The 17,482-nt window shown below is 35.1% G+C and overlaps 1 protein-coding gene and 1 long non-coding RNA gene across 2 annotated transcripts; both read right to left on the reverse strand.

The window, feature by feature from the left end:
• Positions 1-5,077: 5,077 nt before the first annotated feature.
• LOC132050882 (thylakoid lumenal 15.0 kDa protein 2, chloroplastic) lies at positions 5,078-8,410 on the reverse strand. The gene is made up of 6 exons (XM_059442224.1): positions 8,157-8,410; positions 6,141-6,244; positions 5,739-5,829; positions 5,579-5,647; positions 5,386-5,495; positions 5,078-5,295 (listed from the first exon to the last, which is right to left on the reverse strand). Exons 1-6 carry the CDS (start codon positions 8,368-8,370, stop codon positions 5,203-5,205), a joined length of 681 nt encoding a protein of 226 aa, XP_059298207.1. The 5' UTR covers positions 8,371-8,410; the 3' UTR covers positions 5,078-5,202.
• A 4,627-nt stretch (positions 8,411-13,037) lies between these two features.
• LOC132050883 (uncharacterized) lies at positions 13,038-14,505 on the reverse strand. Its single transcript, XR_009413513.1, has 2 exons — positions 14,396-14,505; positions 13,038-13,223 (listed from the first exon to the last, which is right to left on the reverse strand). It is a non-coding gene; the product is annotated as an uncharacterized LOC132050883 (long non-coding RNA).
• Between the last annotated feature and the right edge of the window lie 2,977 nt (positions 14,506-17,482).

Genomic DNA, 17,482 nt, shown 5'->3' on the forward strand with positions numbered 1-17,482 from the left:
GGTTCACACCCTCCAGCTCAAGAAGCACATGCAGGATGCGTGTGATTCTGTGGCGATGTCTCCATCCGCTGATTATTATTCTCCGAGGCCCCGAATGGCCCTGCGAAAGTCGTTCCTGAGGAGGAGGAGCTCAGGATGTGGTGCTCTGAAATTAGGATGAAAGTTTGCTCTATTCCTAATCCTTCTCGCCATTCTTGATCTGAAAGTTTTTTGGAGTTTTTTGTGATGAGAGAGATGAGGTGGTGTATTTGAAATAGGCTTAGGCGATTTATAGACTGATGACCTCGGTTTAGTGAATCGACGACTAATGTGTGAGCGCCACGTGTCAATGCGCATGGAGGTAGCGTTTAATATTGGGTTTGATTAGACATAACCGTTGTGCTTTTGAATTTTAATTGGTGGTGTTTGGCGGTTCAAAGAATCGATTGGCTTGGCGAATATATATCATATACGTTATCTAGTATAGACTAGATATTAAGTTTATTATTTACTATACCTAGTAGATATATAGATATATCATATACGTTATCTAGTATAGACTAGATATTAAGTTTATTATTTACTATACCTAGTAGATATATAGAACACAATCTTGGTTTATTATATACAATTATACAGTTGATTAATATTTCGACATTCAAGAAAAACAAAATGAAATCCATTCAATAAAATATTTAATTGAAGAACCAAAAACTGCAAAGTACAAGAAAAGCATATTTAATTGAAGAATCAGAACTGGAAAGTACAAGAAAAGCACAATGAAATACATTGAAAAATACATCAAGTTCATCCCTCTCTATTTCAGCACGTTGTTCTCTTGTGGCGGCTTCCCTTGCAAATTGAGCACTTGTTTCTCCTCCCCTTCACACATCCTTCGGGCTTAAAAGATTTTGCGATGCCAGGGATACACTTTATTCTCTTCCTTCCAAGTTGGTTTGGCTGCCCATCACACTCGCTCTTCGACATCAACATCATGATCATCCGTATCCATTGAATGATCACACATGCTCTCATTTTGCATTGAATTTGCATCCTTAAAGATTGTGTGGGTGAGGTGGAGGTGGTCTTGTGATGTTGATTATTTCGAGACCTCTTAACAATATTTATTCTCAAAAAGTTTTACAACCATCAACAAGAACATCAAGCATATACAACACCACATGCCTATCATTCGTTATGAAAGAGGTGAGCTTTTCCCCTAGTGGGCGGAGCATTAATCATATAACTAATGCGCAAGTCTCTGGGGGTCACAAGCTAACTCCCCGCTTTCCTTTACGCTCTTAACCAAATCGTTATAGGTACCATTGCGACACACAGCGATCGACACTGTCACCTTGCTCGCAGAATTCCAAATCCAACATTTTGGGGTCTCCACCCATTCACCCATGTAATCACCACCTACTATAACATATTCTCCAATAGATGCCATACTAAAGATATAATAGACTATTGCTATGGTCTATAATTTGTCGATGCCTAGACTTAGAACAGTACCAGATCCAGACAAAAAAAAAAAAAAAAACAGCAGGGATACGGCTCTTTTAATGGAGAATTGACTCCACAAGAGGATTAGAACAAAAAACGAACTCCACTACCAGTGGACACGGACGGAATTGGCACCTGATAATTGAGCTTTGACAACAATGGTGAAAATAATTCGAGCTTCTTTTCAATGATTTCTAAGAGATTTAAGTTACAATGACTGAAAATGGGGAAGAAATCCATCGTTTGGGACTGATTTTCAGATGAAAAGCCAGAAATTTGGCCAAAAACGGGATCGAAAAAGTGCAAAAATGGGGAACAACGAGCTTTTGGAGGGAGGGAACCAAAAAAAAAAATTGGGCTACTAAATTGGGGTAATTAAATATTACTGGTTGGCGGCTATTTTGTATTTTTTAAAACTTTGGGTATAGGGGTGACAACATGGGAGACTTCATTTGATGATGTCATAAATAGTGGCCCTTTAGGCAATTCTTTAAGACTTATGACCTTTTGTCAAAATAAGTGTTGAGAGTGTCCTTTTAGCAAAACACCCCTACTAAGTAGTGCTAGTATTGACTAATTATATAAGATCATTGATGTTCATATTCTTTAACAAACTGTTGAACCAAAACACGTGAATTAGAATCAATGTCACTAAATAAGTAGACTCATTTGAATCAAGAATGGGAACGAGCTCACTATACTATTCTACTACTGTCGGATCCATTTTAGATGTCGTATTTCTTTGTTACACAGCCCTTAAGAAACTACTATTAATAAAAAAGGAGTTTTTGACTATTACACCTTTATTTATATCTTTAATCTTTCAGCGTATTAATCTCCGTTCAATAAATGTTCTCTATGTTTATGTGCCTTATCCATCAATATAACACATTTAAATTAAACTCGGATTTAGGGTTTCTATAATATGTAACCAATGTTTCTTACTTTCAAGAATAAGTAATACGCCCTCCGTCTCAGATTATTTGTCGTGATTTTTAAAACTAGTTGTCTCAAATAATTAATCGTTCTAGAAGTTCAAGACAAAAATCAATTATTTTTTCCCATTTTACCTTTAGTAGTAATTGTTCTTGAAGACTACAAACATCTCAATTGATGCAGATGACACATAAATAGAGTAAATATTCAATGAAAGATTATATTTTAAGACACAAATAAGCATAAACTAGTAAAAAAGTTTCTCCAAATGAATGTGTCTTAAGGGACGTGTAAAAAAAGAATCACAGACGTAATTTGAGACGGATACTGAGGAAAAATAGGAGAAAAATATTTGATTATATCTTGATGGTGCTAACCATCATTTTTCAGTCCCTGACATAAGCGATGGAAGTTCACTTGTACTATTTTCCGTCCCTATCTTACTCTATGGGCTCTCCGTCAGTAATCTGCAACTCAAGAGAAAAACATTGCCTCGCCACAAAGAAAAGATCGAAGGGGAAAGGTTCAGAGATCTCAAGCGTAGCTTGTCACGATCCATTTAGCGAGTCATGAGGGAACCCACACTAACCCCCTAGTGGGTGAACTCTTTTCTTAATCACATCATTTGGAAGAAAGACATGCATAAATGAATACGACAACTTTATATTAAAAGACTTACTTTATGAGTATAACTGATGCGGTAATAATTTAAAGAGTTACAAGCCAAAACCTGGTCTTAACTTTTACAAGAGCTTCTAAAAAGAAATACATATCCGAGTACTGACATTACAAATCACTTAGTAATGGAATAAGATATTGTCTGTCGAAAAGGAAGTATATAGAATAACATAAGAAGAGGTCTAGGGCTGCAGGTCTGGCTAGTAGCTCACCCTAAGCCTCCGATGGATAGCCTCGGGATCAATCACGAGGTCTCGAACAACTTGGATCAACACTGCACTTCACAAGGAGTGCAGCAAGAATAGTATAAGATCAGACATAGTGTCTAAAAGGCCAAGTAAGACGGTCAATGAGTAAATGAATGCATGTAATGCAATGCAATGCCCCCCTAGGCCTCCTCTCCAATTCGTATACACATGTTAAGGGCTATGCATCAAAATCATGACCCATGGGTGACCCGCGAAGTCCATGTACCACATCGCTCTCCGGCAAAGACCTCGAAATCTGTCTATATATCTCGCTCTTCGGCAAAGACCTCGGAAGCTATCAATATATCTCGCTCTTCGGCAAAGACCTTGGAAGCTATTAATCACTTTCTCACCATCATATTAGTCATGTATGAAAATGGAAAACATGACAACCATGGAATCAATTGCAACTAACATCGCAAATCATAGAATAAATAAATGCATGTCACGAGTGCAAATCACAACTCAGTTCGATAATCTTATTCTTCCCTTTTCCATGTAATAAGTGAGATATCAAGTGACGGGTAAATAAATCAACAATCACAACTTATTATCAAACATGACGAGAAGCCCACATAACAACATGCATACCAAGCCATTGGATTTATCACCACAACCATGCCCTGAAGGCCTAACATGCTTTCCCCATCAATATCTACCATGTATATGCGATTCAGTCATCGGAGTCTAATAAAACACCTTAACCGACCTCGAAGACGAGCAGGAGCCCCAAACCCAAATCTGAGCCTTCCCCTTCCGAAGTGCCTCCGAACAGTCAAAATCTCATTCCGGACGAAGATTAAGTCTTCTGGAAGCTCTACCGTGTCCAAATTCACCAAACCAGTTCAATCTAGTCAAAATAGTATTCTACAAGGTTAAACAAGTCTAAAGATACCCATATTGTTATACTTCTGTTCGGAACCCCAAAACGAACCGAAAATAGTCAAACCTGAATTTCATTGCAAGATCAGGTCCCATGTAGTCAAAATAATACTGTACGAGTTTAAATGAATCCATAATGGACATTTTGCTTCTAAGTTCGCCTTTAAATCTCTGCATTCCTTCAAAATCCAAAAACATCACACCCCTCCCATTTGGGGGCCAAGTGCTCAAAATAAAAAGACTTTTCTATTGTGGTGTCCATCGATGTGGGATAACTTAGCAGCCCTTGTTTTTCTTTTACCATCTGTTGGACTCGCGAATGATGGATTAAAAAATTGGTGTCATTAAATTACACGACTCCAATCCTAACTAGCTAGTCTACTTTGATTTAATCTTTATCTTCCATTTTTTCCCGTTTCTTTTCTTTTTCTCTGCTCTTCCGAACAATACATACAAGGAAATAATGTTGATATTAGACGGGTTGTCTGAATTGCAGCCTAACTGTTTTAAAAAATGCCTGAAAAAGAAAATTATTATTTGTCTGAAGTAGGAAGTTTAGCTTTCTGCATAAAGATTGAAAAAAAAATATGCAGTTCTTGTGATTCTCATTATCTATTAATCCCTACACCTCCGGCCAATAACTATGAGTAATTTTGGACTAGTTATTTTTAGCAACCACGAACAACTAAAATGGACCAAGAGTTCCTAGCTTACGTATAAACTTCTTTTAGATCACATTATCAGTGTGAAATTTTCTTTCCAATAGAATGCAACTCTCCATCAATGAGCCAATGCCACACGTTCGAATTCAGAAAATAAATGGTCTATCGCTCGTCAACCCTTTTTTTTAAAAAAAAATACATTGTATGACACTACATTGATCATTCATCTTTTGATGTACACCTTATCGAGAAATACGTTATACAGATATCAATTGAAAAATGGAACAAGCTCTGCAGTCACGCAGATACTATTACTTCACCTCTGAGCAATTATTCGGACCAACTGGTTCTCTCAAGCAGCTCGATATTGCCATAACAGCAGCCTCAATAGACGCGTCTTCACCCTGTCTCACACATCAGATTCATACAAGACTCAACTTCAAAATCTCCAAAATATAATAACTCAAGGGAAAAAGGAAAATTAACATTTTTACCTTTTCTTTCCAATAAAACATGTTTCCATATGTCCCTGCCAAACGGCTCCAGAAGCTACGTGGAATATCAAGATCCACAGTAGCTCCGACGTTGAAATTCAGTATGTTTCCTGAACAAACACAATAAGCACCAGAAGATAATTCAACAGCACAGATTAATCTGAAAAAAGAAGGATTTTTTTTGCATATTTACCAAATGTAGGATCAGCAACAAAAACTATAGTACTGTCGTCCACTTGCCAAAAATCTTTGATAGCTAATCCTGTGAATATAACATTGATACATCACCATTACACTTTTTAAAAGTTTAATTAAGATAGGAGATAATTAGACACCAAAAATAGCATATGTACCAGGCGTATCAGGGTAGTTCTGAGCTAAAACTCTCAGCTTAAAACCAGTATCCTTTTCTATATCTGTGATCTCTTGTGCAATTCTTTTCTCCTGTAAACTAGTAATAAATCATGAGCATCTTTTATTCTTTCATATGAAATAGCAGCTCTTTTAGTAAAAATTAGTACGCATAGGAAAAGATAGTACACTACAAAATATATACTGTGTTTTCCAAAAGAGAGATCCTGAGTCAAAGATAATGCATGCAAGAAATCAAACCTCCATTGCTTTTAATTTAGATTCAGATTAATGCATTAGAAGGGAAATATTCTTAAACCGTGTATCCAAAGTCTTTTGGCAGAATAAACAAATTAGAGAGAAAGAAATGCAAGGAAGTACAATGTGGGGGCCAAAAATCACACCTGACCATCAGAGAGGAAGCCAGCAACATCAATAACTGGAGTAAACTCCTTAGGAAGCAATTCTGGCTTGTTCACCCCAACCAATCCCTCAGCAGTACCAACTCCTACAAGGTTAGGTTTATTTTTCACTCAACATCCTAATCCAAGAAAAATAAGTCTAGAAGTATTAAAGCACACATTTCTTGAGAATTGGAACATATCCAGGAAACTATATATTGAACCAGAAAATTATTCATTCCCTTCATAAATGAAAAGAGCACCTGAGAAGCTCAAAGAGAGTATCATTTTCTCTGGATGGAAAGAAATTCTGGTATATAGCTGGGAAAAGTGGAGCATAAGCACAAGACATAAACGAGAAGCAAAGCATTCTCATGCAAATAAGAAAGAACTAACTAAAAATTATTTTAATCTAATAGGAACCAATTGTTAACATACCACTTAATTCATAGTGATGAAGTAAGATGATATATACCAGAATGAGTTCAACTGCTGTGCCATTTCAACATTGTAATTCAATGCCATTCAGAAAGTCTACAAGATGTTTTTGTTGCTAAACTAGAGGACTATTTTGGAAATTCCATCGGAAGCATATATTTATCCAATACGCCTTATGTCTTAATTATAGGGGTAACTAAGGCTGGAAAGAGGAGCTTAATATGATAGTTTCAGGTCTCAAGTTAGAGTTTTCCATAATGGCTGTTGAAACCAGCAGTCTCCTTTCCCTTAGCTACATTTGAAAAGTAATACGGTATTTTATCTTACAGAAGAAAAGCAAGTTATGGAAGATCAGAAATCACTTATCAAATGTTGGATGCAGATTATAGAATTGCTGAGACAAAGAAAATTGCGAACATAATCTAATAGTTTAGACCACCATGTATCTGACTTGAGAGTTAGAATTCGAGACAGAGGCGGATGTAGCCTTGTGGTACCGTGCTCATCTGAACCCAATACTTTCGACGTGGACCATAAATCTATGAAAAAAAAATTAATTAAAGTTGCAACAAATAATACATATGAACCCATAATTTTAGGAATATAATAGGTTCAAAGCTAAGGACCCAATGTAATCCTACAGGCCACAGTACAACAACATACCCAGTGTAATCTCACAAGTGGGGTCCGGGCAGGGTAGGATGTACGCAGACCTTACCTCTACCTTTGCAGGGTAGAGAGGATGTTTATGATAGTCAAAGCTAAGAACCTTAAATGTTGAAATAGATCATGTTTATAAGATGCACTGGCTGCTCGCTCGTATAACCGACTTAAGCTCTTATGTAAAACACTAAATCCTCGAATACAACCCCATCACCAATCCGACTCCACAAGAAAGGAAGAAATTATACCACATTTTTCATGAACGAAGATTTATCAATCATTCAACTATCCAAGCTGGAGTTGACTATATGAAGTTCATCCTATAGAAGTATTCACCCCCAAAGCTATATTAGTTATAGGGTTAATAGCACTTTTGATCCCTCAGTTATTAGTAAATTCTGATTTTTATCCTTATGGTATCTGAATAAGCACATTAAGCCTTCAATTAATTGAATTGTGCTGCAATGGACTTTGATCTAAAATTAATAATTTGCTTGGAAATATTCACAAATTTGTCATAAGTATTTACGTTTCACCACTTCATTACTTACGTGTTATGTTAAATTTGTCCAGTTACTTATTTTTTTACAGTGATATTGTTATATAAACAGTCAAATATAACATATTTTCTATGAGCTCCCACATAATTCAATCAGCTATCTGCTTACTCTGAATTCCTCCAACCCTTCTAAGCATCTCAATACATTCAGACAGACAAAAAAAAAAAAAACCTTTACAAAAAGAAATTCCGAACAATCAATTTAAAATTCTATAACATTCTTTAGGATGCTAAACTAGCAAATAAAGTCAAAATTGTATGTTCTAACAAAAACCCATTGAAGACAATTACAGAAACGCTAAAACACAATGTATAATACAATTTTCAAACAATAATTTTAGTGGGCAGATAATAATGACCTGTGAGTGAGAGAGCAAGAGCTAAAGAACCAGATATCAAGAAATTCAAAGTCTTTGATGAAAATTCTGATATTTTGGATAATTGAGGTTGTGATTTTTCATTTTGAGCTGAAATTCGAAAATGGGAATGTGATGCTTTAATGGGATAGATAGAAGGAGAGTGATAAATTTTGTGAAATGTGAATGATGAAGGAAAATGGAAAAGAGAAACCATTTTTCAGTGTTCTTGGGTTATAGATATGGGCACGTATCCTCATTCTAGAATATTGTACTTTAATTTATTCAACAAAATCATAAAGTTGGTCTCTTATCAACTCAGCTATTTTGGTCTTTTAAATTTGAAAAAGTGAGCACTTTCGATCTTCGTTGAATATTTATCAAATTCTGATTGTTAATTTTAGATTGAGCGGTGAAAATTTGAACAAGAAATACCAGAAATTTTTGTTGGAATCTCAGAAATCATAACATAAAAAATTATACCACACATGAAGAATAAGACCAAAGTTACTCTTGAAATATATCTAAAATAAAATAAATTGCAAAATTTGTACTTTCAAATGTGAGTTTTTGTTAAATATTTTTCTATTTTTACAATTTCATTAAATTTAACAATCAAAGTTTTGGGAAATACGTGAAGGAGAGTAAAAGTGCTCAACTTTTTACAAATTTTAAGAACCAAAACTGCTTAGCTGGTACTTAATAACTATTTTAAATTTACTACCAAAGATGAATGACCAATCTTGTCATTTTCTAGTATTTATTTCTCCTCTGTTTTGTTTTGTTTTTTTTTTTCTTTTAAACTTAGCTAAAAGTTGAATATTCTCAACTTATTGACTTTTGGCTTTTAATTTATATGCTACTTTCAAAAAGTCAATCCAAACACCCTCCTAAAAGATCATAATTGTTCAGTTGGTACTTAAAAAGACTATTTTAAACCTACTGCCAAAAGATAAAAGACCATTTTTGGTCACTTTCTCTAATTGATTCATTTCTTTTCCCCTCTGTATAAAGTTGTAGATAGCTTTGAAAAAAAATACTCTGCAACTTCCTAGTACCATAATCAAGCCTTTAAAAGTATTCCAAAAATCTCATATAGGCCTTTAATTTGTCACAACCAAACTCATATGTTTATGTTGTTTTGATTCATAAACAAATACTTCTGTTATCTATTCAGCAAAGTGTTAAAAATTCACGTCCTTCTTTTTGTTGTACATGCTACTGAATTGCAATAAGAGAAAGAAATAAAGAACCTGCTATGAAATTTGATGTCATAGTCCTATACAGCAACTAAGCTATATTGCGCGTTGTGATAAACATTACGGATATCCATAAATTGAGGGATTTGCAAGTCCGTGTTTTGTTTGTTGAATAAGTTGTTTATTCATTTGTTCTTTTTGCGTGTTGTTTATTCATTTGTTCTTTTTGCGTTTCAATCTTAAGGTTTTTGTTAGTGGCACTCTGTTCTATATGTAAGCCAAAGTTTAAGCTGAGAGGTAAGGTTTTTTAAGAAAAAGCTCTTAAATGATTCGCAATTTTGAATAGAACGATGGACGTAAAGCGGAAAGTGAAAGAGAAAAAGGAAATAGAGTTGATGATGATAGGCAAGATAGAGTTCGTACAGACGAATTTGGTGGAGAAATATAGAGAATTGAATAGTTAATTTCTCAGATGATCACTCAACTTTTTTTGGTAATTAAGGAATTTTTATTTACCAAGGGAAAAATATGTACACTCCACTAATAGTTGAGCATTATCTCATAAAGTTACTTTTTGTTTTTTAATAGAAGAAAGGTGACTTGTTGAGAGATAATAATTATTCCACGGGTATGTACATGGCCAGTGTGAGAAATCAACCAAGAATTGAGTGGCACAAATATGTGAAAATACTGGATTTGAAGGTTGTAATGAATCAGCTATTGAGTTTCTTGCTGATATTACAGTTAAGTACATAGGTGACTTAGGCAAGGCTGCAAGTTCTTATGCTAATTTATCTGGGAGTACCCAATGCAATGTCTTTGATGTAATTTAAGGATTTGAGGATCGGATTCTCGTATTATCACAGGGATTCTTGAGTTTGTGAAATCAGCTTAAGAGAATCCCTTAACTCAACCTCTTCCACATTTTCCTGTGATCAAAGATAGAAAGGTCGATACTAGTTTTTTACGAATTGGTGAAACACCAGTGTTTAAGCACATACATGTATGGCTGGATGCATTTCCTGATCGACATACACACCTTTGTATGAGCTGATAAAATTGAGTTAGCAAGGGAGTGAAGGAAGTCATTATTGAATGTACAAAAACGATTGGTTTGCAATGGTTAGGTGTCAACTTCCAATGAACCGTATGATGTTAGGATTCAATGAAGAGAAAGATGACAAGAAGAGGAAAACAGAATTGATACTTCTGCAAGCAATGGGAAACCACCAGGAGTTGACTCAGTTGTAAATTAGTTCATAGAATGGCTAGCTCGATGGATTCTTTCATATTCGTTTTGGAAGATCACCAGTTAACTAGGCTAAGTAGAAGTCAGTCGAACTATAGTTGTCCTGTGAAGATCACAAGTCTATGATGAAGTCTGATGTAGTTCAAAGCAATTTTGGAGGTTAGTTGTTTAATTCTCCATTGACTGATCAGTTCCCTTATCCTAACAAACTAAAGAAAAAGGAGGAAGTATTAGTAGAAATGGAAACTATCAAGGATTTTCAATGGGATCATGCAATTCTTTTGAAAGCGGATAACTGTGATTCTTTTTTTCTTTTCATGCAAATTGGAATAGAACTGACAACTGTAATATCAAGGGATTAAATAGATGAAGCATTAATTTAAGTACCAAAATTGCAATACCCTATTATACAAAGGTGAACAAGCCAAGGAGGCAAATTTCAACTAATATATCTATTCTTCAAACAGTTGCTATGCCATTTTACTTATAGTTTAGTGTTTCCCTTTCCGATGTCAAATGAATAGACTAATTGTTTGAGTCAAAAATTGTACTTTGCCCAAATAATCAAATTCGTGTTTAAAGTTAAATAAGGTTAACCACAGTTGGTAGTAATTTGATAAAGATGATTTAACTCATACAAGAGAAATAATATGAATAAACGAATAATTGACTTAGATAACAAAAGGCGAAGAGAACGTTTTCTATTCCACAATGAAACGATCCAAATGTTTGATCGAGGAAAGATTGATGAAAATCGGCAAGACAATTCCTCGGGAACATCTTTGTGATGAACCCGAAAAATTGAGGGACTATCTGTATGGGTAAAAATCTAAATGGTGATGCCGACATAACAGCATCTTCAAGACAACAGCTAAATATATCAAGACAACGCTGATATTTCGGCATTAACATGATGTCGTGACTAGAAGAATCCAACAATAACAGTAGTGTGATACACGGAAAGAAGAAATAAATGCTAATTATTACCAAAACAGACAGCGGGAATCAAGGCATTTACTACCTCTCATTAACTGCAACTTTAATGAGAGTTGTTACACTATAACAGGAAGACTCACCCGATGGCCAATAAATACCAAATCAATTGCATTGTAAAGGGGGGACATTCACTGGAAAAGGAAAGAATTCTTACTTGTATTTGGATTCATTGTTCTTATATTTTTAGCAATCATTATATCAAATTCTGAGAAATTCACGACCAAAGGACATTTGTCTACATTTCATTGCAAAACAGCATAAGTTCTCTTCCAACACTAACAAACTTTTCTTATCTAAGTCAATTATTCATTTATTCATATTATTTCTCTTGTACGAGTTAAATCATCTTTATCAAATTACTACTAAATGTGGTTAACCTTATTTAACTTCAAACACGAATTTGACTATTTGGGCAAAATACAATTTTTGACTCAAACACTAATCATTTAGACATCCTGAAGTGTGCAGCTTGGAATGGGTATAATTGTAATCTGCCTGAGTGACATACCCTTCCTCCCAGCCCTACTGTTATCACAGTATCCATGTCTCCCCATGAAAATAGAGTCAGTTTGTACCAAGGAGATGTGAGTTCAACTTTATCTGATGCTTCTCCCATGATACAGATCCCTATCTTTACTTTCCATGAATGCCTAAGTTTTGCCCTTCTGCCCGTTCGTTCAAAGTTTTGATAACCTTGTAAATTGGATTCACGATTTCTACCACTTGCTACTTCCATTAAACTAATATAGGCGGCTATTTGTGGAGTCATTATGCCAATCTGATAGGTGCTTAACTTGTAACTGAATTTTACAAGATCATAGCAACTTGATCATCAGTGATCGCGTAGATCAAAGAGAGAGTTTTTGGGTTCTATTGTATTGATGAAACTGGAATAAAGTATAATGGGCAATGAGTAAAACTCCTCCATTCGCTGATCTAAGGCAATAGTTTAGTTTGTTTAATAAGTGTTACGTAAAATATTTCCACGAATCAGATATTTCTTTGGACAATTAGCTAGAGCAACATGTGCTGTAGTGAAACTGATTGCAAAAGAGGGTGAAACTGGTCACATTAAAACACCTTCATGTGAGGTCCGTTTAATATCCAAACGCTAGAAAAGTTTGGTTAAGATATTATCTTTTGTGCAAAACTTCTACCAGCCTTATCGACCAGTCTGCCCCAGTCTGCTTCTCAAATAAATGGCTTATTGGATTCAGCATCAGTCTTAGCTCACCTATTACTTTTGTTGATTTTGTTATTGACACAATCTACACTCAATCTCATTCAGTGCCTTATCTATACACCAATTAATGTTACTGTGCTATTTGTATAGAATTATAATGATTTGTTTTAGTTGCCTACTTAGCTGAATTGTGAAGCTCAATGAGTAAAAATCTGCACAAAGCCTTGGACAGGGCTAAAGTCAGCTGTACAAATACAAAACATGAAACACCAAGTTTCTTATTTAAGCCACAATTTAATCACCAACAAAATGCATTTGGCATAAAGCCAGAAGGGTAGAAAACTAAGTGTGTTCCTTTTCTGTGATCTACTGCTAGCTATATCATTTTCCTATGAATGTTTTGCTTCCAACGCATCTAAACTGAAAATTCAGGGTGTGGCAGCCTCATTTCAATTTACAGCTATTATGGCTGACGATTAAAGTTGCAAATCTTGATTTGGTTCATCCAAGTCTTTGTTGCTTTTTGCATTTCGTTTATTTGAAACAATCATGCAACACAAACTCACACACATGCAATGTGCACTATAGTATCATTTCTGTTCACTATTTTCATTTAGTTGAACAGTGTTTTTAACTTTTATGTACTGCAGCATTGTATGCTGATCTCAGCGAAAAAGAAGTCTTTGGATATCACCAGCTTCACATGGTATGACTACAACACCTTGCTGGTAATATCCAAATTCTCTTTCTGCTTCTTCTAGTAGCTTGATAAAAGTAGGATGAGAAAGATAATCTAAAGCCACTGAAAATTTCCTTGGCTCTGTATTCACCCCCTGGGCTACCACCGAAAAGTGCCCTTTCTTTGTTGAAGTTGTAACTTCAGCTTTCCATCTCTTCCAGTTGCTAATGTTGTTGAGAAACATCTTCTTAACCCCGGTAAAATAGTCCCCACATATCACTTTTGTTGTTTGGCTTTTCTTGCTCATTCTTACTCTTCTAATGTGCTGAGAGAAGTGCAAGTTCTTGTTTCTGTATTGTGAAAGTTTAAGGTGACATTTCAAGTTGAATTGGAATCTCATATATATAGTGTTTGACTATTGCAGCAGCCTTGTTTACTTTCTCATTTGACAACCCATTTTATTGTTGTCCAATTTGTCCTTCCCACAAAGGGACACACCAAAGATGTCACTGTCGAAGGAGTTCTGGATAACATGGATTGCCAGTAAACACTCCTACTTGTACACTTTTTGTTTTCATTTTTGACACTATTTTGTTCCGGGGATTGTCGAGTGAAAAATGAATTGTCTCATAAATTCCTTTGTCTTTTTGTTTGTTTGTTTTCATAATTTCTCGGAAGCTAGTTTGTGCAAGTTGTCAAAATTCAATGGATAAAGAATCTGCTCATCTACTCTTATTCACTTAAATGCTAAGCTTTGGCCAATGCAACATTCGTACTCATGTAGTGCACCTAACATCATGCATTGTGCTCTTACAATTGGTCCAAGACCCTTGTTCTCTAATTTTCTTACCCATTCTCCCCTGATTCCGCAATCTCTTGAATTATATTATATGGTACCATACAGTGTGTATGCAAAAATGTGGCTAATGTAGCAACCACAGAATTTAAGGAGAAAAGGACTGTTAAGAGGATTGTTGACCAAAGATGTACTCTTATTGGCTAGTAAAGAATTTGAATGGTAAGTACACTAGAAAGGGGGGATTTACAAGTTCAGGTATACAAAAATTAGCTTGGTACAATGCACTTGGTATAGATATTATATTCATGCTAAGTTGCTATGATAGTAACATATTATTTGCTATCTACCCAGCTGGTCCCTTCCTTATCCCAGCCTCTTCTTCTTCTTCCTCAATTCACTTCATTTTTGGACTGTTCCCATTTATTCTCTTCCATTCACTACGTGGTCTAATATGAACTATAGTTCAGTTTAACAGTCGACTACCTTAGAAATAATTTTTCTTCTGAAATGCAATCAATTCTTTGGACCAGTGGTAGGCCATTGTACTTTTAGTAATAACTATACTATATATTTTTTTTTTCCTATCTCAGCAGTTCTTCCTTCATAGTTCCACATAAAATCAAATACGGATTGAGAAATTTGCGTAAGTACATACAACTATGACTAAGTTTTCTCTTGATTGTATTTTCGTCTTCCTAAAAATCTCTTCGACAAGAATATTGATATTGCATAGTGAACAAACAGCATTTCAGAAATTAAGAACCTTCAAAAGTACAAGAAAATTGAAAAAGGTTCCTCTAAACACGGTTAAAGAACAGAAATGCTTGAATTAACTGCCGCATCATAACCAGAACTAAATGTCCCAAAGTAAATTAACAAGTGAAAATGGAGTAGTTTAACAGCTTCCAGAACAATTGAAGCAATACCATGATTGAAGATCTTAAAATTAAAGCTGGCTGGTAAAGTAACCAACCCTGCATTTTGGTGAACATATATTAGATATGTTTTATGGTTAAAATAAATACCCACAAGAGTAAATCAGTTTTTGTTTTCCATAACATGTCATCTAGTTACAGATGGAGCTATACCATAAAATTAATGGAAAACAACACAAAATATCCCTAAAATGTAAAATATTTACCCGCCCAATATCCCCTCCTAAACTAATTTTGCTTCTTACCCAACCGGCTGAAAATATTTACCTAAGTACCTCTGGCCCAAAACCCTATTATAAGCAGTAATTTAACAAGATCAGTTTGTGTTTAAGAATCCAAAAAACAAAAAAAAACATAAAGGACAGAAATGTAGAAGAATCATAATATTTTCGAGCCCACAAGTTTCTTGTGTGTCCTTAAGAAATCTAATCCCCTCACAGTTGTCAAGGTTAATGGATTAATTCCTTCCAGGATCGAACGGAAAATTATTTTGCAATAACGTAATGCAAATTGCAGAACTTCAGCGAACTCAAATAGCGGCAACAAATCATACGACACTTACGTTTTGTTTTGGAAAAAAATGCAGAGAAGAGGGAAAATTTCAGAATTTATCAGTATCTAAAATTTGAGGCAACCTCTGAATTTATAAGAAGTGAAAGGGTGAGATGAAGAGGTGCAATCCAAAAGGTCCCTTTTTCCATTTCCGCTTCACACATTTTAAAAACTCAACAAACCTTTCCTCCATGATACCATCGCAGTATATTTATATATCATGATGGTATCATGATGACTAAGAAGATGATCAAGGTCTTCACGATATCATCACAATATATGTTATATAAGATGATGATATCAGTTTTTTTTTTTTTTTTTTTTTTTTTTTTTAGAAAAGTGTGTCTTTTGAATAAATAAACACGATACCATCTCAGTAGATTTATATATCATGTTGGTATCGTAATTTTGGGGACATTTCGGGTAAATAGTTTTAGGGACATGAAAGAAGAAGGGGTATGGGCGGATAATTAGTTTGTTTTCAAGGGCAGCGACGTTTTTTCCCTAAAATCAATGAGTATTAGTCACGAATGGATCCAATAAAATAGAGGCATCCTGCCTATCAGGAACCATGTTGGTTAAAATACTACTACTATGTTGTTTTAGTATCTGATTCTCGGTAGATGATACAATTGTTATTCTAACCTCGAAGGTTCCAAGTGATGGCTATCTCCTTTCCGAAATATCTGGTTGTTGTTGTGTAATGCATAATGTTTATTTGGATTAGCTTATGTTTTCTCCTCTAGTCCCAGTTATGATATCAAGCAAACAACCAAATTAACACCAAATAAAAGCTACAACTATCTGCTACTTCTACATAACTAAAACATCTAGCTTTGAATAAGACTTTAGTTCCACTTGACTCTTGAGGCTCTAATGTTGTACGTGTATGCTCCTTTCTTTTGCAATGCCTTCCCGCCCTTTTCCCCTATACTCAAAACACCGAGATGGTCCTTGTTGGCATTATGGCTTTAATGCCAACGCTGACTAGAAGGCTATTCGATAACCGACTCTTGTCGGCATTATGGTTTAATAAAGTGGGCGGAAAAATTTACTAACTTTTGGTGCTCAAAAGTCCCATTGTGAGATACTCTAACGTATAGAAAATATTAAAATTTTGGTATAAATTAATAAATAGCACAAGAAACAATAAAGATCTTTGCTTTTTTTTAAAAGGTTGTAGGCTTTAGGCTAAGCCATGAAGGAGCCAAGTTTGAATCCCACTCAAAACAATATATTTTTTGTTGATTTAAAGGTAAGACTCAAGAAAGACAATCATATCATTGTAGTCCGCGAGTAGAGAACAAAATTTTCTCCTAGAAGGCTATTCGATAACCGACTCTTGTTGCCTAGTCACGAGGGGCAAATAAAGAATTTCTTGTGCATCTCTCATTCCACCTACTACTTTGTGTTACGCGAAAGACCAAAAGTTCCAAATAAGAAGATGGTATTAGTCGAGCTTCCTCCAAATTTGTTGAGTTGAAACTTGGCAACCACACATGTGCACCGACGTTCGTCTAGCTCGGATCGTAACACATGCGCGGTGTGGTGCACATTTTTGCTTGGCTATAATTGTTTCCTGCCTTTTTCTTCTTTGTGTAACTGCTACGGAATCAATTCTGTAACAACTGATTCAATCACTGTTTTAACGGCCAAGTAAATTATGTTATCAGGGGTATTCATGGAAAATCGAATCAAACAAAAAATCGAAGTGAAAAATTGACAATTTTTTGGTTT

The sequence above is a fragment of the Lycium ferocissimum genome, chromosome 3 (assembly GCF_029784015.1).
Source record: "Lycium ferocissimum isolate CSIRO_LF1 chromosome 3, AGI_CSIRO_Lferr_CH_V1, whole genome shotgun sequence".
NCBI classification, from domain to species: domain Eukaryota; kingdom Viridiplantae; phylum Streptophyta; class Magnoliopsida; order Solanales; family Solanaceae; genus Lycium; species Lycium ferocissimum.